At 40.4% G+C, this 24,945-nt stretch overlaps 1 protein-coding gene across 1 annotated transcript; it reads left to right on the top strand.

Moving 5' to 3' along the window:
- The first annotated feature begins 17,577 nt into the window (after positions 1-17,577).
- Positions 17,578-24,745, top strand: KLF10 (KLF transcription factor 10). Its single transcript, XM_063299563.1, has 4 exons — positions 17,578-17,749; positions 21,286-21,522; positions 21,684-22,602; positions 23,314-24,745. The coding sequence occupies exons 1-4, from the start codon at positions 17,714-17,716 to the stop codon at positions 23,571-23,573; spliced, it is 1,452 nt and encodes a 483-aa protein (XP_063155633.1). The 5' UTR covers positions 17,578-17,713; the 3' UTR covers positions 23,574-24,745.
- Positions 24,746-24,945: the final 200 nt, after the last annotated feature.

The raw sequence follows: 24,945 nt of genomic DNA, 5'->3' as shown, positions 1-24,945 counted from the left end.
CTCACAATTGCCATATGACAATGTAATAAAAAATGTCCTTGCATTTCCTATGGTTGATTCATGGATCTTTAACAACAGTTTGCTTGGTAACAGCTTTATTGTTTAGTATTATATAACAATTAATTATATGAAGACCAGACTTCTTCAATCTGAGGCAGACCTGATATATATCTGATAGCTTCCACAAACTCCAGCCAGCACATCCAATGAGCAACAGGTTGGAGAGTCATTTGAGTGGCTTGCTGCATTTCAAACATTATAGGAGGAGTGTTCTGTTAATCTATGGTAGCCAAATATCAAAAGGATTCCTGTAACATATTTTTGGACTAAATTTTTTTATTAAAAGGCATAAGCTTTCATGAATTGTAGCTCATTTCATCAGATTCATTATGGATCTGAAGAAGTGAGCAGCAGCTTACAAAACGTTACAATTTTTCAAAAAAAGTGTAGTTTGAAAAGGTGTTACCAGACTCATTTTGCTGAATTTGAGAGTCCATTTATCGTGATAGAAACACTTGCAAACTTAGATTAAAAAGAAATGGGGGCTACCAGAACTGGGCTGCAAAAATCCAGAGGGCCAGTTAGTTCACAGGCTGCATTAAGCCTTCTCTGAGCAATTCTCATTAGGCACTTAAAACGTACTTAAGATAAAGATACTTGCAAGTTGCCCAAGCAAAAAAATAAATCCCTACTTTACATTCTGAGATGCTAAATGTAAAACATGAAGTATTTTTGGAGTACCTCCACAAATGTTACCCCTCAGGCAAAGATTTTAATGTCAAGCTGTTGGAAGGAAATCTTACCAAGTTCCATTCCAAGCTGGGAATGAATACGCAGGCAGTTGCTTGAACAGAGGTGGTTGCTTTATTGTCCGAGGAAGCGAAATACAGAGAAGTCAGCTGTTGGAGGTGGCCACACTTGTATTTCCCCACCAGTCCTCTATATAGGGGCGCAGGTCTTATTGTTAGTAAAAAAGCAGGAAAGACATGTTTGTCTTAGCTGGATTGGGCTTAATCAGTTTCCTGGAAGGGGTCTCTTAAGAATTCTGAGAGAGTGTAACTAACTAGAGATCAGAGGCATTCCTGTGGTCACTCCCCCTATTGTTTTGCGGTTTCTTGCTCTTTGTTCAATTAGGCTCTCTGCAGGGCTGTGGCTTTTGCCTGTGGGGTTTAGATTATTGCTATTCTGAGGGGAAGCCCCTTTCCTTTACTTATGCTCAAGTGTTGCCTCTCTGCCTTTGTCCTCTCCGTTTCCTGACCTGATCGGCTTGCAGGGAATTTAATCGGGTTATTGGGAGGTTCCTTTATGGCTCATGCTGGTATTCTCCGATTATTCTATTGTGATCCTTATGTTTAAGTTGTTTTCTTTCTATTTTTAACCTTAGTCTTTTGTCCTGGAGTTTCCATCTTCTTACCTGGTTTGGGGAGGCGTTTTTGGCGGGAAGCGTCTATCGGGGGAAGACGTGGTTTGAAAATGGCAGTTTCCAACAAAGCAAATATTTCCACAAAACCAGTCACTTATGTTTGGAAAAGCCTATAAGCCCCATAGAAATAAATAAACAGGCAAGAAAACTTCAGGATAATGACACAAATTTGTGAAAGTTCACAAACATCAGAGGCTGCTCATCATAAACTGGGCACTGTTTATGATGAACAAACTGGCCAGCGTTCTTCACTATCTGGTAGTTGGAAACTGCTTTGGAAGCTAACAGTAAACTATACACAGAGAGAAAGTGCATTCTTCAACTATCAGAGAAGTGTAGATAGATTTTAAAACAGGCCATAAATAAGGCACTAACACAATTAGTTAATGATAACCAATAAAAAGATTTATCTGGGTACATTTTATTTAGGTTTTGAGAAGACTGGAATACATATGGAAAATGTGCTATGCAGTATTATAAGATACTGGGAATTTCTGCATTATTTTTATTGGAGCTCACTAGAATAACATCAGCCATTCCTCCTGTGGTTTCACTTAATTGCTCTTCATGTGGACCCTTAACTCCTGGATTATTCAAATAGCTTGTGCTGTTGTTTGTGCTATTATTGATCAGAGATTTCTTCTCTGCTCCCTCCATGGGCTGCCATTTTAAAAGGTTAAAAGGCTACAGTTCACATGCAAAAGTAATGAAAACTTTAAAAAAAACTCTCATACAATTGTACCCTACAGTCTCCTGTTTACAGTATTTGGGGATCACAGAAGGATACGGTATGATTAGGATCACCTAAAATTTATATTACACAGTAGCAGCTCCATTCAGCAAATCGTTAATCATATGGCTGAACAAATATGAGTTAGTCCTCTCTAATTTTTGTATTTTTTTCTCTAAGATATTAATTATTAATTATTTAAATTTAGTTAATTATTTATGGCATGGGTCCAGATTATCTGAGGAACTGCCTTACCCTCACATCGACCCATCCCACCCAGTCAGGCAGAGAGGGCATGTTACGGACCCTGTCTGTGAGGGATTGCCGATTCGCGGGGTCCAGGAGGAGGGCCTTCTCTGCCATGGCACCTGTCCTGTGGAACAAGCTACCCCCGAGGGTAAGACAGGTCCCCACTCTCCCAGCCTTTCGAAAGGGGGTAAAAACTTGGCTATGGCACCTGGCCTGGGATGGGAGGGGCAACAGCTCTTCATGGGGGTGGTTGGCCCAGTGAAGGTGCCAGGATAAGATCTCATTGCCCATTTTGAATTTTATATTTTACATTTGATATTTATATTGTATTTATATGTTTTAATATTTTTATTCTTTGTAAACTGCCCAGAGTTGTTGTGTACGAGATGGGCGGCAAAGAAATTTAATAATAAATAAATAAATAATAAAATTTATACACTTTTAGGAGATAAAGGAGATAAAAGAAGTAAAATACTTAAAAGCTTGAGATCAGAGTTGCTCACTCTTTGTTATCTTGCCCCCCCACCCCAGCCATACATTCAGTACAATCTGGATGATTCAACCCTTAATCATTCCAGAGTTGCAAGAGTATACCAGGCCATTATGTAAATAAAATCAAATTAAGTCAATCAGGAGATTACTTAGCTAGCCAAGATCCTGCTAAATCATTTACAATTTTCATGTTGACTTTTATATATGACCAAAGGACATCACAGCATTCAATAAAGATGGAATCCCACCACCACCACCACCCCACCCACAAATACAGGGATGAAGATCAAATAGAAGAGAATATACCTCAGGGTTGAACTGTGGAGTTCTTGGTACTCTCTGAGCTTAGTTGTTTGCTTGCAGTCATTTCATTACCCGATTAGGTAACATCATCAGTGCTGGTGAGTGTGGAGTTTGCTCCCTGTTTATATACAGTAGCTTGCTCTGCCAGTGTTGGTGGGGGTGTGATTTTCTCCTTGGTAGTTCCTTGATTAGGGTATTGTTTTCTGGTTGTTTGTTGTCTGGTGTTAATCCCTGCTTATCTGGGTGTTGGCTGCTGGAGAGGATGTGTTCTGGTCTTTTTGTTTCCTTCTTAGCTTTTTTATTGTCTCTTTTGAATGGTGTGTAAATATGGTTTATCTCTATGTGTTTATTGATGGCTGATTTGTCTGAATGCCAAGCTTCTAGGAATTTCCTAGCATTTTTGGATTTGGCTTGGTCTAGGATGCTCAGAGTTTCCCAGTCGAAACTGTGGTTGAGTATTTCCCTTTTTGCTAGTTTTGATCTTCATGTGAACCCGATATTCACTTACACTAATGATGGTACCTAGTTGGGTAATGAAACATCTGCAAGAAAACAATCAAGGAAGATCAAAACCAGCAAAAAAGGAAAATCATATTAAAGCAACAAAAACACAAATGAAAAAACCCAAGTATTTCTGCTCCAATTTGCCTTGAACCTTTTCAGAAAACATGTAAATCTTCCACTTTTGTCCTAGTAACATTATCTACCATGACAGCAAACAGCCAGCTTGTACCAATTCTAGTGCAAATTGTTTTGCATCTTACTTCAATATTTTATGTTAGAAATAAAGGTCAATATTAATTGCTTCTGTTTATGAAACAAAGCATGCATACAGTCCATGACTAAATTAAAAGGCAGGGGAAAAACTAAAAATCACAGCTAGATGTACAAATAACCTGGGAATAATATAACTATTAAAGCTAAGCATTGCTTTCTTTTTTCATTGAAAAAAAAAGTTGAGGATTAAGGGAGCAGCCATAAACACATTCAAATCCAACTGAATTCAAAGCAAATCTTTTTTTTAAGAACCCTGGTTAGATAAATTGTAAATGAACAAACAGACAGGGCAAACAGATACTCCAATCTGTTGAATCTTTCACTATTATAACTAGAGTTAATGCTGACAGAATTTTGACTAGACTACAATGTCTTAACCTACAAGGATTAAATTATTTCAAACTTTCATTGCCATTCAAAATGTGTACAGTATTTATAAAATGTATTTATAGATAGCTTTCCTTCTCCATTTACCAGATCCCCTAAAACAACTGACGTTTTAAAACAATAGAACAAAATGTTAACAGCATTAAAAGACAAAACCAAAACAATACAAGCATATGCTTCACCTGCCCAATTCTTCAAATAGGTGTATTCACCACCCATCATGACTTTGGTTAACTAATGCTTTCACATAATGCTTTTTAGTAAGATAGAGATTACATTGCCAGCTTTTAGTCATACCCATGCCACCTACAACATTACATGCTAACGGGAAGGATACAATTCTGGTCAGTTTGGTGACATACTTTTTGGTGACTATGCCACAAGTGCAATCATAGCCCTATTTTACCCTAAACATGGTCACAGTATACTATGCAAGCTAGAATCTCTGCTCTAGAGATCTTCCAAGCCAACAAATACTAACCATTTTGCATTCATGTTGCCCAGAAGTTGTGCATCTTGGCCATAAAGTGGTTGAGGGGATTTCTCTGATATTCTACTTGGGTTTCCAAAAGACCCCTTGCCCAAGGCTCTCTCATACATGATGCTAGGCCTGGAACTAGTATTATCTTTAATGGCTGCAAACAAAGCCTGATCTAAACATTTATTTATTCTTATATGCACAGATTAAAGAATGATGGCACCTTCCAGAAGCCTCAGATCAATTGTTATGGATTCTTCTATACCCCTGAAGCAAAAGGACAAAATTGTTCTCAAAATATTACAAAAGTTACAGCTGTATCTTAAAAATTAATTCTAGTTTTATGTTAAGGTTAGAACAATGTATGGTATTTTGTTTTGCATTATAGATTTTCCCATTTGTGCACATCTTTCTCTTTCCTGTTCTTTTAGTACTGTCAATTAGTTGAATTCTAGGAAAAATCCATGGTGGTAGGTTAGACTGGGAAGCCAGAAACACATCCCAGCAGGTGGTAATGGAAGCCATTTTCCCATTGTTCCCAAGAAAACATGGTAGATATTTCCATGTGATCACCAGGAATAAAAGCCAACCTGAGGGCACAGTTACTATTTTTTATGGACAGTATTAAAAAAAAGCAAGCAAGCAAGGAAGCTGAGACAGAGACTATGGATCTTGCTTTCACTTTTTAATAAAGTTCTATCTAGAAAATCTCTATTTTGTATTTTCATTTTGTAATCTCTAAATTGTAAGTATTGGGACTGGTGCTATGGACCTTCTATATAGATGCTTGGAAGTTAGCTTGAGCAGTGAAATGGCTTAGAAATGATATCAAACTGCTCAGGGAGATAAAATCAAAAAGTGTCTGTAGAGTGCTCCAAAGAATCTCTTCGAACTGGATTAATGGATTTCAAAATGACAAATATAATTCACTGTGAAATGTATGTAAAAAGAACCTTGTTGGCACAAAAACCTATACATTAGGAGATCTGCTCTATAATAACAAAACAGGAAAAGGGGTTATGGTATATGATCTGATGGAAAGGTGACTCTAGTGTGCAACTGCTATAAAAAAAGCAAATTCCATGCTTAGCATAAGTAAGAAGGAAACTGAAAATAGAACATACTAATATAATATAAAAATAGGGAGAGACCACACTTGGAAGATTATGTACAATTTTTGCCATCGCACCTTAGAAGAATATTACAGAGTTGGAAAAGGTGCAAAACAGGGCAACTAAAATTATTAGAGGGCTGGAGCAGCTCCCCCTTTGAGGTGAGGTAAGGCTACAGCAGTTGGGCTATTCAGGCTGGAATGAAGGAGCATAAAGAGACATAACAGAGGTATAAAAGTCATTGTGAATGGCATAGATAACATGGAGACAGATAATTTTTAAAGATCTCTCACACACAAACACTATGTTCGGATGATCTACTGTGCTAAATAACCAGAGACTCAGAGCCAACAGAAGGAAAATACATACTTTTTCACACAGTGCATAACTAAACCATGGAATTCACTGCCAGCATTTTAATAAATGGTAACCAATTTGAATTATTTTAAAAGGGAGCTGGACAGGTTCATGATGCATCAGAGTAACAATGGTTGTTTAACACCTTTTGAATAATTTTTTTTCCAATTTATTACAGTTGTAGACCAGTACAAGCAGAGTGCTCAGTGAATGTATATAAATCTATTTTAATAGATAATAAATGAAATAAAATTTAAGACAAAGTTAAAATACATTTATAAAAAACCTAACTAACAGCTATGAGTGAGGTCCAGGGTGCGTCTACATTTAAATTATAAAATGGACACAATTATATGTATAACAACATCTAAAATTACCAAGAAGTGGTATTATATTTGTATTTTTATTGTATTTTGTATTGGAATGGTTTTGAATTTTAATCCTCTTTTATTGTAAGCTGCCCAGAGTCTCCCCATGGGGGAGAGATGGGCGGTGAATAAATTTATTAAATAAATAAATAAATAAATAAATAAATCTAAAATGTATATGAATTACAGTTACACAGAATGTATTTGGTTAGTGGAAAACGGCCCATCAGGGTCCGGCGGATCTTGTGCTGCTGCACAAAACCTAGCCACATGCACTGCAACAAAAGGTAACTCTTCTATGAGCAGCATCTGGGCATAGGCTGAGTCTGAGCAACCAGGATATCTACTAAACAGAAGTAGGACAGATCTGATTTGACTAGACTACATAAAAGAGGCAACGACGAACGTGTTCCATAGTTTCCACCTCTCCAGACTCAAAGGGGGAAAGCCTTTAAGACCTTTTAAATCATAAGCAGCATGCATGATTATACACTGGTTGCTGGGAAGTTGAAAGGTGCTATTACCCTCTGTGAGGTTTGAGCTATTAACCTCTGTGAGGTTGGAGCACATTTCTGACTCCAAAAACAAAACTTATCCGGAGTCAGAAGGGGAAAACGAAACTTATCAGGAGGGACTTCAAGTATCAAAACTGGGAAGTGGTTCAGCAGAGCGGGAGAAATCGCAAATGCTGATTGGACAAAATCCGGAGGGAGGTTTGAAGCCTCCAATCAGTGCTCGAGAAAGGAGAGCAGAGAAGCGTGTGAAAGAGAAAGAAGCCTGATTGGCTGCTAAAGGAAAATGGCATGAAAAGGAGCAATTAAAAGTACAGGCGCGCCAAGAACAGGCTGCTGGAGACAACTGATCCTTTGAGCTCACAGCACTTGCAGAAGAGTCCTTACCAGTGTCAGAAGCCTTGCCTGTAGCCAGCGCTGAACCAGAGCCAACACCTTCTGTCTTCGCAGACCCGCTTCCTGCACAAGCTGCTCCAGTCGAGCCTCTCCTTGCCATCTCTGCTGAGCACTGCTTCACGTCCAGCTCTAAGCCTCGTCGCATCGCTTCAGCACGATCCAGGTTTGCTTCCAGATCCAAGCCTTGCCTAGACTCTCCAGTCCAGTCCAGCCTTGCTTCCAGTTCTCAGCCCTGCCTAGACTCTCCAGTCCAGCCCAGCCTTGCCTCCAGATCCAAGCCTTGCCTAGAGGTTCCAGTCCAGCATTGCCTAGCCTCCACATTCCAGCCTGGCCCTACCTGTGTGCCAGTCTACAGGACCTTACCTCCAGCTTCTTCCTTGCCATGCACTCTAGCTTCACCAAGTCTAACAGCCTCGATCAGAGAGTTAGTTGAATTCTGCCCTGCTGTTCTGCCACAGTCTGAATCTGCAGCCTTGCCTGTTCATCCGTTATTGCCTGGGTGGACTTGATTGAATTGCATTGCTTTATTTATTCACCAGGACTTTTACTGTTGTAAATAGTTGTTGTAAATAAAGCGTTTGATAATAATTCTATCTGGCCGCCTCATAGTCTGAACAGGACACCCTCCATCCAAGGTTGCAAGGTTCCCAAACTCATCCAGTTGATCAGAGAACACCAATATGGGGTAGCGGTTAAGGTACTGGACTAGAAACTGGAAGACCATAAGTTCTAGTCCTCCCTTAGACATGAAAGCTGAACACTATGGGACACAGAATGCTTGATTACATGGGAGTATACCATGTCTAGAAGGGGCCTTATTATATTGTTATTGTCATCCCTTCTAGCTCCACAGGATATCTCAACCACTACCAACTTACCTTTTTCTGGGGAGGTAGATGTATGGACTGAAACTATCCAAGTTTAAAAATCCCAATGGTATTCATCTTATTTGTAAATAATGTTAGTAATCATTATTAATACAATTGTAATAATGATACTAATAATCATTATTAGTAAGGATACTAATAATGGCACTTCACTTTGCAGCATGCTAGTTTATATTCAAGTGGTGCAGGAAGTCTGGTGGTCATGCTGGTATCTGTAGGGACACTGCTGTCTATAGGCATCATGACTACCTCTTGACTTCTTTCCTTCCTTTATTTATATCCTATATTTCCAGCAAATGGTACTCAAAGAAGCTAACAATAGATAAATTAAAGACGTGGTACAAACATAATTAAATGTGATATTTAAAATTCTTATTAGGACAGTCATTTTCAATCATAATAAAGGTAGATTATAATTGTTCATTTCCCTTGGAAGATTAGGGAACTGATGATACCACAGGCAATGCTGAAAAATAAAGATAAGGGTTATAAACAGGGACTCCTGGCTTTTTACCTACATAACCCTGTATAAATATTTCCACTTCTTTTTTTCCTCTCTCTCTTTCATAACAGTCCCTACATCTGTGCACATGCTGATCTTGGCAGTGCACAGTGAGTTCACATTTGCCTGTACAGCAGTTGTATTTGCATAGCAGAGAATCAGAAAACAAAAATTTTCAATGGTTATTCTGGATATGGGTAAATACCAAAGTGTGGAAACGCTCTCTCTCATACAGTGTCAAAAATAATTTTCTTATGCCTAACCACAGCCACATTTTTATTACAACTTCATTAAAATCTGATAGGTTTGAATGCCAGTTGGCTAAAATGTTGGTGGTATTGTTTATTCTGGAGACAACACTGTATTCATATCAAACTTAGCAGGCAGCAATAAAATGCAACAGTCCAGTCTAGTGTTTTCAAAGGCTGCTCAGGAAAGAATTGTGCCTAGAAAAATTATGGACAAAAGTCAATGTAAAAAAATAGTCACAGTTAGCTTCAGTTGCCTGTCACAGGTTAGCTCTGAAATATGAGGAAGTGCCACGAGAAAAGGCAGCTGATTTGACAGAAAGCCAGACACACATTTTTAAGTGTTGTTGCACACAGTCAGCTCCTTCCTCAAAAGATGGAATCCTTAACAAGTTATTGAATCAAGAAATAACATGGTTTTCACAGCCTTCTGGAAGGTCAGTATAGTGAGGGCCCTTTTCCACACGGATTGTAAGATGTCCAAAAAGTAAGGACTAAAACAGAAAAGGTCTGTCTTCATGTTCACTCCCTTTTACCTCTCTTCAGGTTGGGACTGGGTGGAGGGATTCAGTTTGAAGAAGGTGGTCTCAAAAGTATCCAGAAGTCAAGCCATAAAGTGCTTTACCACACTTTGAATTGGATTTAGAAACCTATTAGCAGCCAATGCAGCAACTACAGCTCTATCTCATTGTTGCTAAAATAGTTCACACCCATTAACATCTGAATTACTGCATTTTGGACCAACTGTAGTTTCTGTGTCGTCTTCAGAAGCAGCCCAAACAACAATACATTATGACAATACATTGCTGTAGTCTAAATGTGTGGCGCTAATAGTGTGAATCATGCCATCAGAGGTTTCTGGTCTGGAAAGGACTGCAACTGGCACAACAACCAAAACTTAGCAAATAGTCCCTTGGCCAGGACCTTCATCTGCTGCTCAAGCAAAAGCTATGAATTCAAGAGAACCCCCACATTGTAGAATCCAAACCCGTCCGCAGCCAACATTGGAGCCAAGGAGAAATTTGTTCCAGATATTACTATATGAATTGTAACTCCATCCTGCTAAGATTTAATTTAAGCCTGTTATGCCTCATTCAGTTCCTCGCAGCTTCCAGGAAGAGGTAATAATCTGCTATATCTCTGGCCAGGTCTAGGTGGGTGGCAAGATACAAGTGAATATCAATAACAAACTGATACTTCACCTCAAGATGTTGGATGACCTATTCCAGGGATTTCACATAGATGTTAAACAATATACAGTAGGGGAGAGAGCTGGACGGTTAGACTGCTCTTCTCCCCCCAACAAGGAACTGAGAGCACGTGCTCAGGAGTGCTTCACACTCCCAACTCTCACAGCCAGTCCAGACCTCATACTACAGGAAACCTATCCACTTTTTCCAGACTCAACAAGGTCAAAAAAACATGGATAATGTCACAAGATAGTGCTGTAGTCTTCTTGCTAAGCTCTGACAAGTGACATTCAACACTGAGCAAATGTGAACAAGGAAGAATCTCTTGGTCACATCATAGTGAACAGAAGAGAAGATCTCCCACTTGTTCTTGCCCTACCCTACCCACAAAAAGTACAGCATGAATCATCAGAGAAAGCCTCACTCATTTTTCACACTTGCCAGCCTGTCAGGTGGATAAGATGCATAGCAGGGAACATACTGCTAATTCCTACTGTTACTGATTATGTGAAACCAGAGATTTGACACAGAGCCACTGGGAAGATATAAGAAACATACTGCTTTCTAATATCTCCTAAGATCCCTCTCAAGACCACCAGGAAGGAAAATAGTTAAATCCTGCCCCATATGAGTGACCCTGCTTAAAATTATCGGTTTCATACTGTTGGAAAACAACTATCTTCAAGCAAAATTGCTCTGAGGGGAACTCATTGCTTCCCTGTCCTTCCCAGTGTTTTGTTCAAGCTTATTTTACACAAATCTTTTTATAAAAGATAAAATCATTTATACAAATCTTTGACTTTTGTTTTTGGAAAGACTGTATTCTTCATTTTTGGCAATACATCAATAGCCATGTTAGTCAAGCTGAGAAGATATCAGGACAGGTGATGTCAGGACAGGCAAGTGAGGAGATAATTGATCTAGCAGACAGGCTCTTTTCCTTGACATGTATCACACCACTGAAATGAATGTATATTATTTTTTCAAATTCACATAAAATTTTAATTGTTTCTAATTTTTATTTCCAGTTTAATATCCTCTACAGGGAATACAAACATTGAAAGTCCTATGTGCTAGAGGTAGGATATTCTGAGTAGAAAAACATGCCTCCTCTCATATAATAATACTTTTAACAAATACTAAACAATATGGTGTTCAGGAAGAAATGATAACATGCTCAAGCAGCACAAAATCCTAATCCAGCATTCTGTTCTTAAAACCGGCCAGATACCCTGTGGAAGGCCAAATGATGGGCACCACAAACTCATCCCCATTCTCCAGAAACTGGTATTTAAAAGCATAAAGTATTGTATTTCCTTGTGGAGCTAATGTAACTATTAGGACTGGTAACTAGTGTTACACAAATTCATAGAAAGCAAGACTAATTCTTATGACAGTTGTATTTTCTGCTATCTCTCCTAAATCTTCCAAATACTGTTTTATTTAACTGGATAACTGTAAGCAATACTATTTTAATGAACAAAAGTTTGTCCATTTTTCTATATAACATAATTTTATGGCCCTCCATCATGCCCTTGCTTACTCAGCTTTTTTCTAAACTAGAAATCCAAATGCTGTAATCTTTCTTCAAGGGGAGGTTCCTTCAGTTCCTTTGCAGAATCACTTTACTCGTTTTTGCTGCAATTTTTCCAGTTTCGTAGGACAGTGTTTGAAGTACAGTCACAAGATCTATACCGAATACTTCAGCATAGTCAGACATACACTGGAGTAACAGCATTATAATTTTGCTTTCCTAACAATCCCCAACTCAGAATTCTTCTATAACCAAGATTTATGTTCTGACTGAGCTGTCTACCACAAATCCACAACCACTTTCCTAATCAGTTACTAGCAGCTCATATCTCATCTGTATATATGAAAAATAGTGATCACAGGTGTAAGGGACTGATAATTATCAAGTTCTTAGCAGGCAAGGAGAGTCCAATTCTTTCCTTCTGTAGTCATGGTGAAAACCACTTCTTGAAGTCATTCCTTGTACTGGTAGAAAATATCCCACTTACACTAAAAAGGGTTTTAGTCTTTAATTCCCTTTAATTATCAGCTTCTTCCTCTCCCCATTCCCTACAACTTTGCATTTTTAAAATGTGTGTTACATATAAAATGTCATTGTTAGTTTGGCCCTAATAGAACAGATGTAGTTATCTATAGGGTTCCAAACATGACATTGTTAGCCCTACCATCACTGGAAAAAAAAGTCCTCTTTGTCAGGTTCCTATTGCCAACATCTGTCTTCATTTGTTTCTCAGCAATACTAGCTTGGTGTGAGAAAAGATCTTCTCACTTCTTCCCATTTGACACTAAAATGGTCTGTTTTAACTATGTCTACGCCCTGCTATGACTTAAATATGTCTTCAACAAGATTTTTTGGAACAATTTTTGCTAGTGCATAGATATATTTATATATATTGGTTGGGGGAGGACACAGCTAGGATTTACTTTTTTTTTTTCAAAATCCTCATGTAAATCAGGGACTCCCTACATGCAAGAAGGGCTTGACTTCAAAAAAACAAACAAAAAAACAAACATATATCCAACAGGTAGACTAACAGCTTTTGGGTCTTTGGATATGTTAACAATTCCGTGGTGATGTAAGACTGTAAAGTTGTGAGCCTGTGGCTTTCATATAAGAATAAGTTCCAGATATATATTATTTTAAGTATCTTTAAAGCTATAATAAGAATTAAACCCATTTAACGAACTTTTGACAGGTAGCTCTAGAGTACAGAATCAGATGGCAGACAGCCAAAAAACAGCCACTACAAAGAAACGCATTAGTCAAATGTGGGGAAAACAGTTACAATTTTTATATTAGGACTGAGTGGCCTTGCACAAATCAGGATCTTAGCTGAAGGACTGATACAAGGCCACTAATAAATCCTAAGCCAAGGTACAATTTAAACAGTATCATCCATATCCAAATTTAGTGTTCTCAGTATAGGCTTGTTTATTGTCTGAAATATATTACTTTGAACTGAACCTTGGTGGTATGAATTTTCCAGTGTTTTTTTTTTAAACGTCCGTGCTAATTTTACAGTTTTCAAAACTTGTTATCGTCACAAAAAGAAAATAAAACCTCACTAGATACATAAGCAATAACATTCTTATATCTACAGTTGGTTTGTTAACCAAACAATTGAATTAATTCAAGTGCCTGCATTCATATTACAAACCAGTCAAACTCATTTGAACCTACAGTGTTGTGCAAACACAGCACTTGTTTCTTTCAAGAAAAATAACAGTAGAATGGAAAGAATATGAAATAGTCTGCAATGGAACAATTGGGGATGTTCTTTTGATTTGTACAACAATATCTGGAAGCAATACTTTCTTTCCTAATTTTGCTGATTACTTATGGGTTGACAATGCTCAAACTTTCTGGTGTATGGGGGCAAGAAAACATGCTTTTCCCACAATGGATTACAACAGAGGTTCTCAAATTGTGAGTTATAACTTCCCAAGGATCTTGATGAACTTGGGAAAAGTACAATATTTTAAAAAGCTGATTAAACTTGAGCAGGCAAAGCAGGGAAGAAAGCCCCAAAAGACTTGGGGGAGTTGTCTAAACCTCTGGGTAGAGGGATTCATTAAAAAAAATACAGCAATCACAGTAGTTTCATTTATTATTCAGTTTTATTTATTGAAGAGTCATCCATATATATTATTATTTTAGGGGTCACATTATCACACAATTTAAGAATCTTTGGACTATAGACATTTATCTTCAAACCCATTCCACTCCAACAGTTAGACACCACTAGTGAAAGTCCAAGATAATTACCATGTGACTAGAATGTAAAAGAATGAGAGTGTAGACAGTTTTAGGTATTGCAAGAAATTACATGCAAGTAACTGTACTGGAGTTTCCTTTTCTTGCACTTTTTATGCAACCATCATCTTTATATACAAGGATTGAGGTTTAAGACTGTGTACATAATTAAGCACGTGTCACTTTAAAAAGCCACTCATACTATTGATTGAGATAATATGACAGAAACAGAAATATGCCTACGGTTAACCAACCTATATTGATACAAAGTTGGATCCACATTTCAGTGTAATTAAGAATAGAGACTGATTGAAATGATACTCTTATAGCACACTTACATATGGTTAACTGAACAATTTAATCCAATTTAAATTAATCCAATTTTTTGGATATACATGATGCACTGAATTTCATACATGTCTGGTTAAAATGTAGTTTGCTAGTCAATAGTTTTATGTATCATGAGAACAAAGCATGAGTCAGAACTGTTTTAAGTCCACTAATTTGAATTACTTTGCTTCAAGGATGATTAAATCAAGAACCATTCCCAATTAAATATTAATTTGCTCACATTAACTAAATGTAACAAAGAAATAGCTGTCATGCAGAATGTGAATGGGTCATTCTCAAATGCTCTTTTAGTGCAAAATACAACTAAAAGGAAAGGCTTAATTTCCCTTTGAAATAGTAATAATTGATTCAGTTTGACAGCTTTTTCTTGAAATCCCTAGAAATAGTGAATGAACATAAACAACACTTTTGAAATCTTTTGTTTTAAAATATGCTAACATAAGAGAGAGTTCACTAAAAGCATTGAATGGAACCAAAATGTAGAATCAACAGTTTCCATTTTGGAATCCAAGAATGTGTGTCTTCCAGGCAGAACAGTCCTAACACTCCTTAGAATACACCACACTAATATCCAAATAGGAACACTTTATTATAAGTCTAGGAAATGAAGAACAATTCCAATACATATGTACATACATACATACATACATACATAGTGCAATAGAGCATTATTATACTAATTTGTGTGCAAAATATAGGTTGGGTGATGTCACAAGTCATTCCTAAATTCATTTATCAGGATCACTTATTGCAACAGAACCCTTAAAGCAACACCCTGACTTTCTGAAGTGTGGCTTAGCAAGGCTTAATTAGGTAGAGGGCAGTGGGCTCTGGATTGCAGTTCAGAAACCAGGATCATAGAACACATAAAAACAAAGGGTTTTATTGACTATTCTAAAGCCTTTGACTGTGTGGACCATAACAAATTGTGGCAAGTTCTTAGCGGTATGGGGATACCAAGTCATCTTGTCTGCCTCCTGAGGAATCTGTATAACGACCAAGTAGCAACAGTAAGAACAGACCACGGAACAACGGACTGGTTTAAGATTGGGAAAGGAGTACGGCAGGGCTGTATCCTCTCACCCTACCTATTCAACTTGTATGCAGAACACATCATGCGACAAGCTGGCCTTGAGGAATCCAAGGCTGGAGTTAAAATCTCTGGAAGAAACATTAACAATCTCAGATATGCAGATGATACCACTTTGATGGCTGAAAGTGAAGAGGAACTGAGGAGCCTTATGATGAAGGTGAAAGAAGAAAGTGCAAAAGCTGGTTTGCAGCTAAACCTCAAAAAAACCAAGATTATGGCAACCAGCTTGATTGATAACTGGCAAATAGAGGGAGAAAATGTAGAAGCAGTGAAAGACTTTGTATTCCTAGGTGCAAAGATTACTGCAGATGCTGACTGCAGTCAGGAAATCAGAAGACGCTTAATCCTTGGGAGAAGAGCAATGACAAATCTCGATAAAATAGTTAAGAGCAGAGACATCACACTGACAACAAAGGCCCGCATAGTTAAAGCAATGGTGTTCCCTGTAGTAACATATGGCTGCGAGAGCTGGACCATAAGGAAGGCTGAGCGAAGGAAGATCGATGCTTTTGAACTGTGGTGTTGGAGGAAAATTCTGAGAGTGCCTTGGACTGCAAGAAGATCAAACCAGTCCATCCTCCAGGAAATAAAGCCAGACTGCTCACTTGAGGGAATGATATTAAAGGCAAAACTGAAATACTTTGGCCACATAAGGAGAAGACAGGACACCCTGGAGAAGATGCTGATGCTAGGGAGAGTGGAAGGCAAAAGGAAGAGGGGCCGACCAAGGGCAAGATGGATGGATGATATTCTAGAGGTGACGGACTCGTCCCTGGGGGAGCTGGGGGTGTTGACGACCGACAGGAAGCTCTGGCGTGGGCTGGTCCATGAAGTCACGAAGAGTCGGAAGCGACTAAACGAATAAACAACAACAAAGCTGGCTCTATCAATGCTAGTACCAAAAAAAGTAACCCATATAGTAAAGTGATATAATCCAAAGCATTCAACTCATGCAGGAGTTGTTCCCAAAGGATTCCACACAGAGAAAAAAACAGAGATAGGAATGAGGTAATGACACAAAATAATGCTATGTATGCTGCCTTGAGCGCCTGGAAAAAAGATGGGATGTAAGTATACATCAATAAATAAGGCTAACTGTACTCTCTGTTGCTATATTACATCTTCACAATTGCCTTATGAGAGACCTGCCATGGGCCCTTTTTGCACCTTCTCAAATTCTCCTTAATGGTAGCATTTCTTTTCACCCAAACAGTTCTCCATCCAGTCTCTTTCAAAGGCCAATCTGGACACAGAAAAAGAGAATGGCCCAGAACTGATTATCTACCTACCTACCTTCCATCCATCTCTCCCATCCCACTGCACAAATCCTGAAGTTCATATCCGTGTTCTTTAGCAAATAGCATATCCTTCCTTTAAAAAAACAACACTAATAGCTGGGATTCCTGCGAGAATCTTATGCACGTGGATAATTTATTTTAGTCAGTGAAAACTTAAGCTGCAAGGCACACGTATGTATTGCTTTTGAGATGCCACAAGGCACTGTCCACCCCCAAAGAAGTAGCGTTTTAAACTGCAGTCAATAAAGATTTTCTCCGATATTATGGGCATATTTATCTATAGGAGATATAGGTGCCTGCCGGAAGAGTCCCAGCCGTTAAGCAAACGATCTTCGCTGCCCACCTCGCTTCTCCCACAGGAACCCGGAGAAGGAAGAGAAGGGGTGGGAAGGAGACGTGACACTGACTCAACCAACAGAGGGACTTACCAAGAGCTGCGCTGGGACACGCCGCCGGTTTTTGTACACGCCGGGATGACTCCCTCTCCATGCTGCCGGGCAGCCGCTGATCACGCGTGACCCCCGCTCGCCCATTGGCCCGAGCCTCACACACCTTTGTCGGTGATTGGCCGGTTCTGCGCCCGCCTTCGCCTACGCTAAGCTGGGGAGACACCACCTGAATGGGGAGCTGCCCGCGGACAAAAAGAGAAAAATAAAGGCAGCGCCAAGCAGAGCGCGCCTGGGGCGGGGAGGGGGACAGTGCTTGTCAACAACTGCAGCCCACTCATTTAGCATCCGTCCACCGCCTGACGCTGCAGGCTTTCCATCAGAGTCATGCTAAATTTTGGAGAGTCTGTTTTCCAGCACACCGTAAGTACAGCTCTGGGCTGCTTGGAAAAAAAATCGCTTTTCAAGGCAGGATAAACAAACAGCTAGGAGAATCTTGTTTTGGGGACGGAAAGAGATGCAAAAAGCCAATGTGTTTTGAAAGGCAGGGCAGAAAGAGGTTATATATACTTCCGTGCGAGGCATGTAAAAAGAAACGAGCTTTCGGGGAGAGCGTGAGCAACCCCTCGAAGGGAGACGGGAGGCGGCACGCACGCCGGAACCATGGTGGGGAGCCTGCAGGGTTAGAGCTCCAGGATGGCCGCGGGACCATCAAAGTGATCTATTTTTGATAAAGGGGGGCGCGCCACAAAATGGGGTCCAGTGGAAAAAAGCACAACCGTTGCTAGGCAACCTACTGGAATTAGCAAAGGGATTAAAAGCAAACTTTGCTAAAAACTGGGGATTTGGAGACAGAGTGAGCTTCCAAGGGGTGAATGGAGAGCCCTTGGAGGACGCGTGGGAGAATGGATGGGTGCCTTGCAGTTGATCGGGCAGTTCGAGGTCAGACGGGCCGGGGGACTCTGAGGAACGAGGATGGGGAGAAGGGGAAGGCGCTCAGTTGAGGTTAGATAGTCGCGGGTGGTGGTAGCGAGACGGGCTGCTTCGGGAAGCGAAGGCGGGCAGGGGCGGCAGTCTCGGAAGGCCGAGGCGTGGCGACGGGGAACAGACGCTCAAAATAGCCCCGGCGAGAGGGAGGGAAGGGCCGTGAAGTCAGCACGGGTAACGAGGTCAAGCGGGAAACCGGAAAGCGGGGTGGGGTGCAGGGGCGGCTCTGGCTGTAGCCGGGGAGGTCGAAACCGGTCAGGAAGCGCCACTTCGGGGTGGCTGAGACATCTCCGAGCGGGGGCGCCGAGGCCGGCGGGAGACGTGACGGGAGCGCGGGGAGAGGCAGAGCGAGAGCTGGCGGGAGGCAGTTGCGGGGGAGCCCAGCGCCTGCCCGGGAACTTCCCCTCCCTCGCCGCCTCCCGTGCGCCGCATTTCCGCCGCCTATTGTGCCCTGCCTTGGCGGGAATTTCCGCCCCCAAAGCGACCCCTCCCCCCCAGCAGCCGCGGGGTCCTGCGCACGTGCCGCGAGGCGGGGGGGCAGCTTCAACCGCCCGACGCCTTTCGCGCACGAGAAGCGCCTCCGCCGCGCTGTGAACGGGGCGAGCCTGCGGCTGTGGAGCCAATCGGGCTGGCGCGGGAGAAGGTGGGCGGCGGGGCGCGGAGGCCAAGGTCTGCCCGTTGCGCCACGCCCTGGTATCGGAGCCTTTCTCGGAAGGCGGAATGCCTTCCCGCCCGCCCGGCCTTGCCTCCAGGCGTGGGAGCGAGCTGTGGACGGCGCGGGCGGAAGGAGGGGGAGAAAGGAGGCCGCGCGGAAGTGGGTGAAAGGTCGTCGCCCGGCAAAGCCCAGTTCACATTTCCCGACGGCTGAGGAGCAGCCCCCGATCACGCTTTGTTCACATGTCTCCACCCCTTTCTCGGGCGGGCCAGCCAATCAGAGCCCGCCCTGCCTGCCCCGAGAAGCCAATGGGAGGAGGACGGAGGCCGCTCTCGTAGGAGGGAGTGAGCTGTTCGGAGGACGGAGTGAGTCACGGCGGAGGCGCTCTGAGGTGAGCGTGGCTGCCGTCCAAGATCCGGCCGCTAGCGAGGAATTCCCTGCCCCCGTTTTTCCCCCGCCCTGTTCTGGAGCCTGACTTGTTAAGCGGCCTCTGCTGGCAATCTGGTTCCTTCCGGAGATTCCCATGAGAACAGCCTGTCCGCCCGCCCCCCCTCGTAGACGCTGTAGCTTTGCAGAAGTCGGGGCATCAGGGTCGCTCAGTCGCGGGAAACAAAACCGCTTTACGAGGAATCTTGATCATGCACATTTTTTTCAGTTCCTGGAAAAGAAAGCAATTAATCTTGCAAATCAAATCCTGGTGACCTGCATTTAAGACAGCGTTTCTCAATCTTAGCAACTAACTGAGGAATTCTGGGAGTTGAAGTCCACACATCTTACAAGTTGCCATGGTTGAGATACAGTGGTTTAAGACAGATAGAACATAAAGTGTTGCTGTTGCATGTGCAAAAACATGGGCTTGAATAACCTACAATTACACTACAGGATAAACAGTGGTAGGGTCACCCAGTGTGGAGTGCAAAAATTTAGACGGCCGCTTGAGGGTAGCAAAGAATTAAGAAATGTCACTATCTTGTTGCTGCCCTCTACTGGTTCTTTGGATTTTTGCACCCCTGATTTATTTGTGTTTACAGTATTTAAGCATTTTACATGGTTGCTCAACTGACAGCAGTGCCTCTAGGTGACATGCAGAAGATTAAGACAAATTACAACTGAACACAATTTGTTAAAATAAACAGCTGGAAACTGATAATATAACAAATGCCCAATGTCTAAAAACATTCCATATTCACACTCAGTAACAAAATCATAAACCATAACCAGACAAATCAACCAATGGGGCTCTCAGCATCCCAGCCCAAGGGAACAACCAAGTTTTCAATGCCTTGTGAAAGGCCAACAGAATCTTCAGGAGGATGCTGTTCCATAGGGCAGGTGTTCACATGGAGAAGAAAGCATGACTCCTAAGTGACATAATAGAGAAGACCCAGAGCACATCCATTCTGTTGGTTCTGGTGAGCAGAAACCACTGGAGATGGGCCCTAAACAAGTGGCAGGATTCACATAATGAGCTAAGCTAAGCTAGTATGTGAACCCAACTAGGCTGCATATGCTGGGGCAGTAGAATAACATGTGGTTGGCTAATTTTTGGCACTGTGTCACATGAATCTAGCCAGTGGGTGACTCTAAGCAATCAGTGGTGGTGGTTGCACAATGTGCTTGTCCATGGTTAACTGAACTATGATCTGCTAAATTTAACTCAACTGCTAGGATTGCCACTGTATACTGGCTGTGTTTGGAGAACATACTGAATCACAAAATAGTCAGCCATCAGAATATTATGCAAAACCAGCCCATATGTTTAGTTTATGTTTCTGTGTTCAGTCTTTCTCAACTATGAATTGAGCCTTACTTACTGAAGCATCTCTAGTAAGATGGTGAAGCATTCATATTTTGATGTTTACATCATAGCTGAAGAGAAATACAATACCCTTTCTAACAAAGGATATAAAAATAGAACAAGACCTGTAAGACCAACACTGATGTGTTTAAACACAGGATTTTTGGCCCAGTGGCCTACTTTGGTTGAGCTTTAAGAACTTCAGCTTAACTGCCTTGTTAATTGAGCTTCTAACTATTTTGCAATCAGAGGGATTTAATTTGGCTTCCTGATAGTGTTGATTTTAAGGAAAGTAGAGAGATAATTGTTATGTTGTGATTACTATGTTTATAAATCCTAAAAAGAAATCTTGTCTAAGAATGGAAAAAAGGAAATTGGGACTGGAACTTACTGTTGCTCTTTATATAATTCATTTTTGTGGCTTTTGGGCAGATTTTGCATTTTTAATCAGCATGATGATCAATACCCACACCTGTGTGATCCTGAATAACTGAAAAATGTTCCATTTGCTCCCCTTAGGAAGAGGGAATGGAGATGATTAATAAAAAGCAGTGCCTCAGGAGGTGTTATTGGAATTGTATCAGTGAAAAGAGTGATTTTGAAGCAGTGGAAGCTCTGATGACCATGAGCTGCAGTTGGAAATCAGACTTCAAGAGGTATGCCGAACGGAGACCAATGACACCAGCTTCAGATACATCTGAGGAATTTGAAGACAACTTGCTGCCTCCTGCTGATTTTCGTACAATACCAGCTTTTGTAAGTTTTATTCTGTTATAAATTACTAATTTACAGTTCAGTGCTGTGTCCTGCTTAGTTTATTGGCATTTATTCTAAAACAAGCATCTAGGATAAAAGCTGAAATCTGCAGAAATTCAAGTCCTCATAAATAGCTCACTACTCTGCTTTGTTTTCTTCAGTGTTTAACTCCACCCTACAGCCCTTCTGACCTTGAAATGTCTCAGACAGTCCATCCAGCAACACCAGCGCCATCTTGTGTACAGAGCAAGCCAAGTCCAAACATTTCTGAGCAAGTCCTTATGGCATCTCCTAAAGAGACCCAAAATGTTCCAGGGCCAAGAATATTGAGAGCTCAGGCAACAAGTGTCATTCGCCATACAGCAGATGCTCAGCTTTGCAATAGCAGAACCTGTCCAGCAAGAACAGACCATGTTAGGAAGTATCACAATGATAACATGAGGGACGCAAATCAGGATGGCAGTACAAAAGCACCTTCAGCAGACAATACAGAAGAAAAACAAATTTTACCTTGTAAAAGCATATTACTGAATACTGCATTTTCTGAAGATAAGCTGTCTGGCATGCAAAAACCCCAAAGTCCATTACAGGCCATCAGCCCGGTGCCTTTTCAACAGACTGTACTTGGTACCTCTCCGTCTGTCCCCCGGTCTTCCCAGGTAACCCCGCCACCTTTTGTGCAAGTAGGAGGAGCCTCTTCCATGCCATTGCTTTGCCAAATGGTTCCATTGTCTGCTAACAACTCTGTTGTGACAGCAATAGTATCCAACACTCCTTGTGGTCAGTTGCCATCCAACCTTTGCCAACCGATGGTCCTCATGGGAGCTCAAGTTCCCGAAGCAGCAGTTATGTTTGTAGTGCCCCAGACTGTTGTTCAGAATGCCAAGGCTCCAGTGATCAGTCCTCATGGCACCAGACTGTCACCTATTGCTCCTGCTCCAGGTTTGGCCCCTCCTGCAACAAAGATCACTCCATCTGTTGACTGTCTCAGAACAAGAAGTCATGTTTGTAACTACCCAGGATGTGGAAAAACATATTTCAAAAGCTCCCATTTAAAGGCACATGTTAGAACACATACAGGTAAGTTGTTATGGAACTGTCTAGTGTGAAAATTTCTAAATGAAATTCTTGGTGCCAATCATGTGGTGGGGAGATTTCCCCTTTGCTGAAATGGGTTAGGAATAATGGAAGAAATGTAACAGCAAATCCAGTGTTCCTTCCCCACCCCCAAATTATTTCACCAATATAAGAGTCATTCACTAATGGTATAATCCAATATATTTCGATTCCTGTTTTTATATATCTCTTGTATAATAAAAAAGAGATTTTATGCAGTTATTCACCTATGCAACCAAAATGGTTTGGTCCACGTGTTTTTGTAAGAAGTGCTAACAAATAAGGAAGGAAAGTATCACTTGAAGAGAAGAAGCAGGTCAGATTTATAATTTGAAAGTTAGATTCTTTATTTCTGCTCAAGATAGAACAGCTAATGTGAACCTTTACAGGTTGTTACTAAAGTGTGATTTAATATGACAAGATGTGCAGATGTGACTTGAAACCAGAAATTATAATTTGTGTTCTGATTATTTGGAACTGTAAGAATAGGTACTGTGTAAGATTTTGACTGGATTATGCTATGACTGCTATTACTGCTTTTCTAAGTTTTTTTTTCTATTCTTTGCTTATAAATGGATACAGGAAGAATTTATCCTCCGCTATTAATAAAGGTCTATCCTCTGCAGTTAACGAAGAAACATTTATGCCATTAATTCTTCACATTTTGTATTTTAGGAGAAAAGCCATTCAGTTGCAGTTGGAAAGGCTGCGAGAGGAGATTTGCACGTTCTGATGAACTATCTCGCCATCGCAGAACACATACGGGAGAGAAGAAATTTGCCTGCCCAATGTGTAATCGACGATTCATGAGGAGTGACCATTTAACAAAACATGCACGTCGTCACTTGTCAGCCAAAAAATTACCAAACTGGCAGATGGAAGTGAGCAAGCTAAATGATATTGTTGCACCACATACTTCTGTGGCTGCACAATGAAATAACTCAGTCTAAAGAGGCTGTTTAACTTACTTTTTCAGTTTATGACTGGGTGCCAACAGTAATGTGAAAAAAGCTTGCAGAATAAGTCTGTGGTTCTACACATTCGGATTGGCATGGCATTGAAACGGAGGCAGTGGCTACCTGTACTCCTGGGTGTGATGTATAGGATAGCAGGCATTTTGTGCTTTGAGAAAGGAGAAACAGAAATTTCAATGCCAGTTCTGGAAAGAGCTATTCCTGTGCACTCTGTAGCTGGGTATGAGCTAGAGAGAGATAAGACGTTAGAATGTGGGAATGTTTTCAATGCTGTCGCAAAGAAAATACAGGATCTCAGTTTATGGTACAGAATCAGGGATAAACTTCAGTAATACTAGAGTGCTGAAACTTTTAAGTAGAAATACTTGCTTTTTTCTCAGTTGTGAATGATGGAAATGTGGTTATCAACTTCCTGAGATTAGGTGTATATCTTCATTTCCTGGTATCTAAAGTATAGCTAATTTAGCAATTCTATATAACTTAAGCATATAATTGAGAAAGAGGTATCATATATGGTTGGATTATTCTAAGGTGCAAATCAAATAATCTTTTTACTATTTCTTTTGAAAACATCAAAATTAGTACTATTAGCTGTACTTCAGCATCTTTTGTTATTTGTGCATTTAAGTTGCTTCCTACTTTTATACATTTAAATTTCTGTATCACTAAGATGTTGAAAACCTTGATACAGTGCACTTTGTTTAAAGTATAATTTAAGAGTTACAAAGCTTTATTCCTCAAGGAAGAACAAAAGCAGTATGCTATGTTACTTTCTGAAATTTCTGTAAAATAGAATACAATAGAAGTATGATTGACCTTTACATATTTTATAGATATAATTTAAGCTGAAATAAATTGGAAAATGATGGATTGCTTATAAAGCAAAGAAAGTCAAGTCATCAGTCCTAGATGTGTACACAATGATTTTACCATCAATTTTTCAATTCTCTTACTATACTGAATAAATATAAAATTCTAGAGAGTGTTGTAATATCTATTTTGTGACTACTTAAGATTTTGCACAGTATTTCTTATGTACTTTATACTTGTTTACAATAAATGTAGTTTTCTTTAATATAAAATGTGTTCTCTCACTTTTTTGTGATTTAATTAAAAATTGACATTAAAATCCAGTGTGATTCTTTAAGATATTCTTTAAGATCTATTTGAAATGTTCTGAACTTAGTGATCTCATTGTAGATTACTAAGAAGATGGCATTGTGTACAATGAATTTTCTCATGATTGCGTCTAACCTCTAAATTTCTCTTTGTGCCTTGAGCTTTTAGAATAATAGGATATAAATATAATAATAAAAGTATCCAGCAGCAAATA

The sequence above is a fragment of the Candoia aspera genome, chromosome 3 (assembly GCF_035149785.1).
Source record: "Candoia aspera isolate rCanAsp1 chromosome 3, rCanAsp1.hap2, whole genome shotgun sequence".
In the NCBI taxonomy this organism is placed as follows: Eukaryota; Metazoa; Chordata; class Lepidosauria; order Squamata; family Boidae; genus Candoia; species Candoia aspera.
This window is presented reverse-complemented; position numbering and strand designations above follow the sequence as displayed.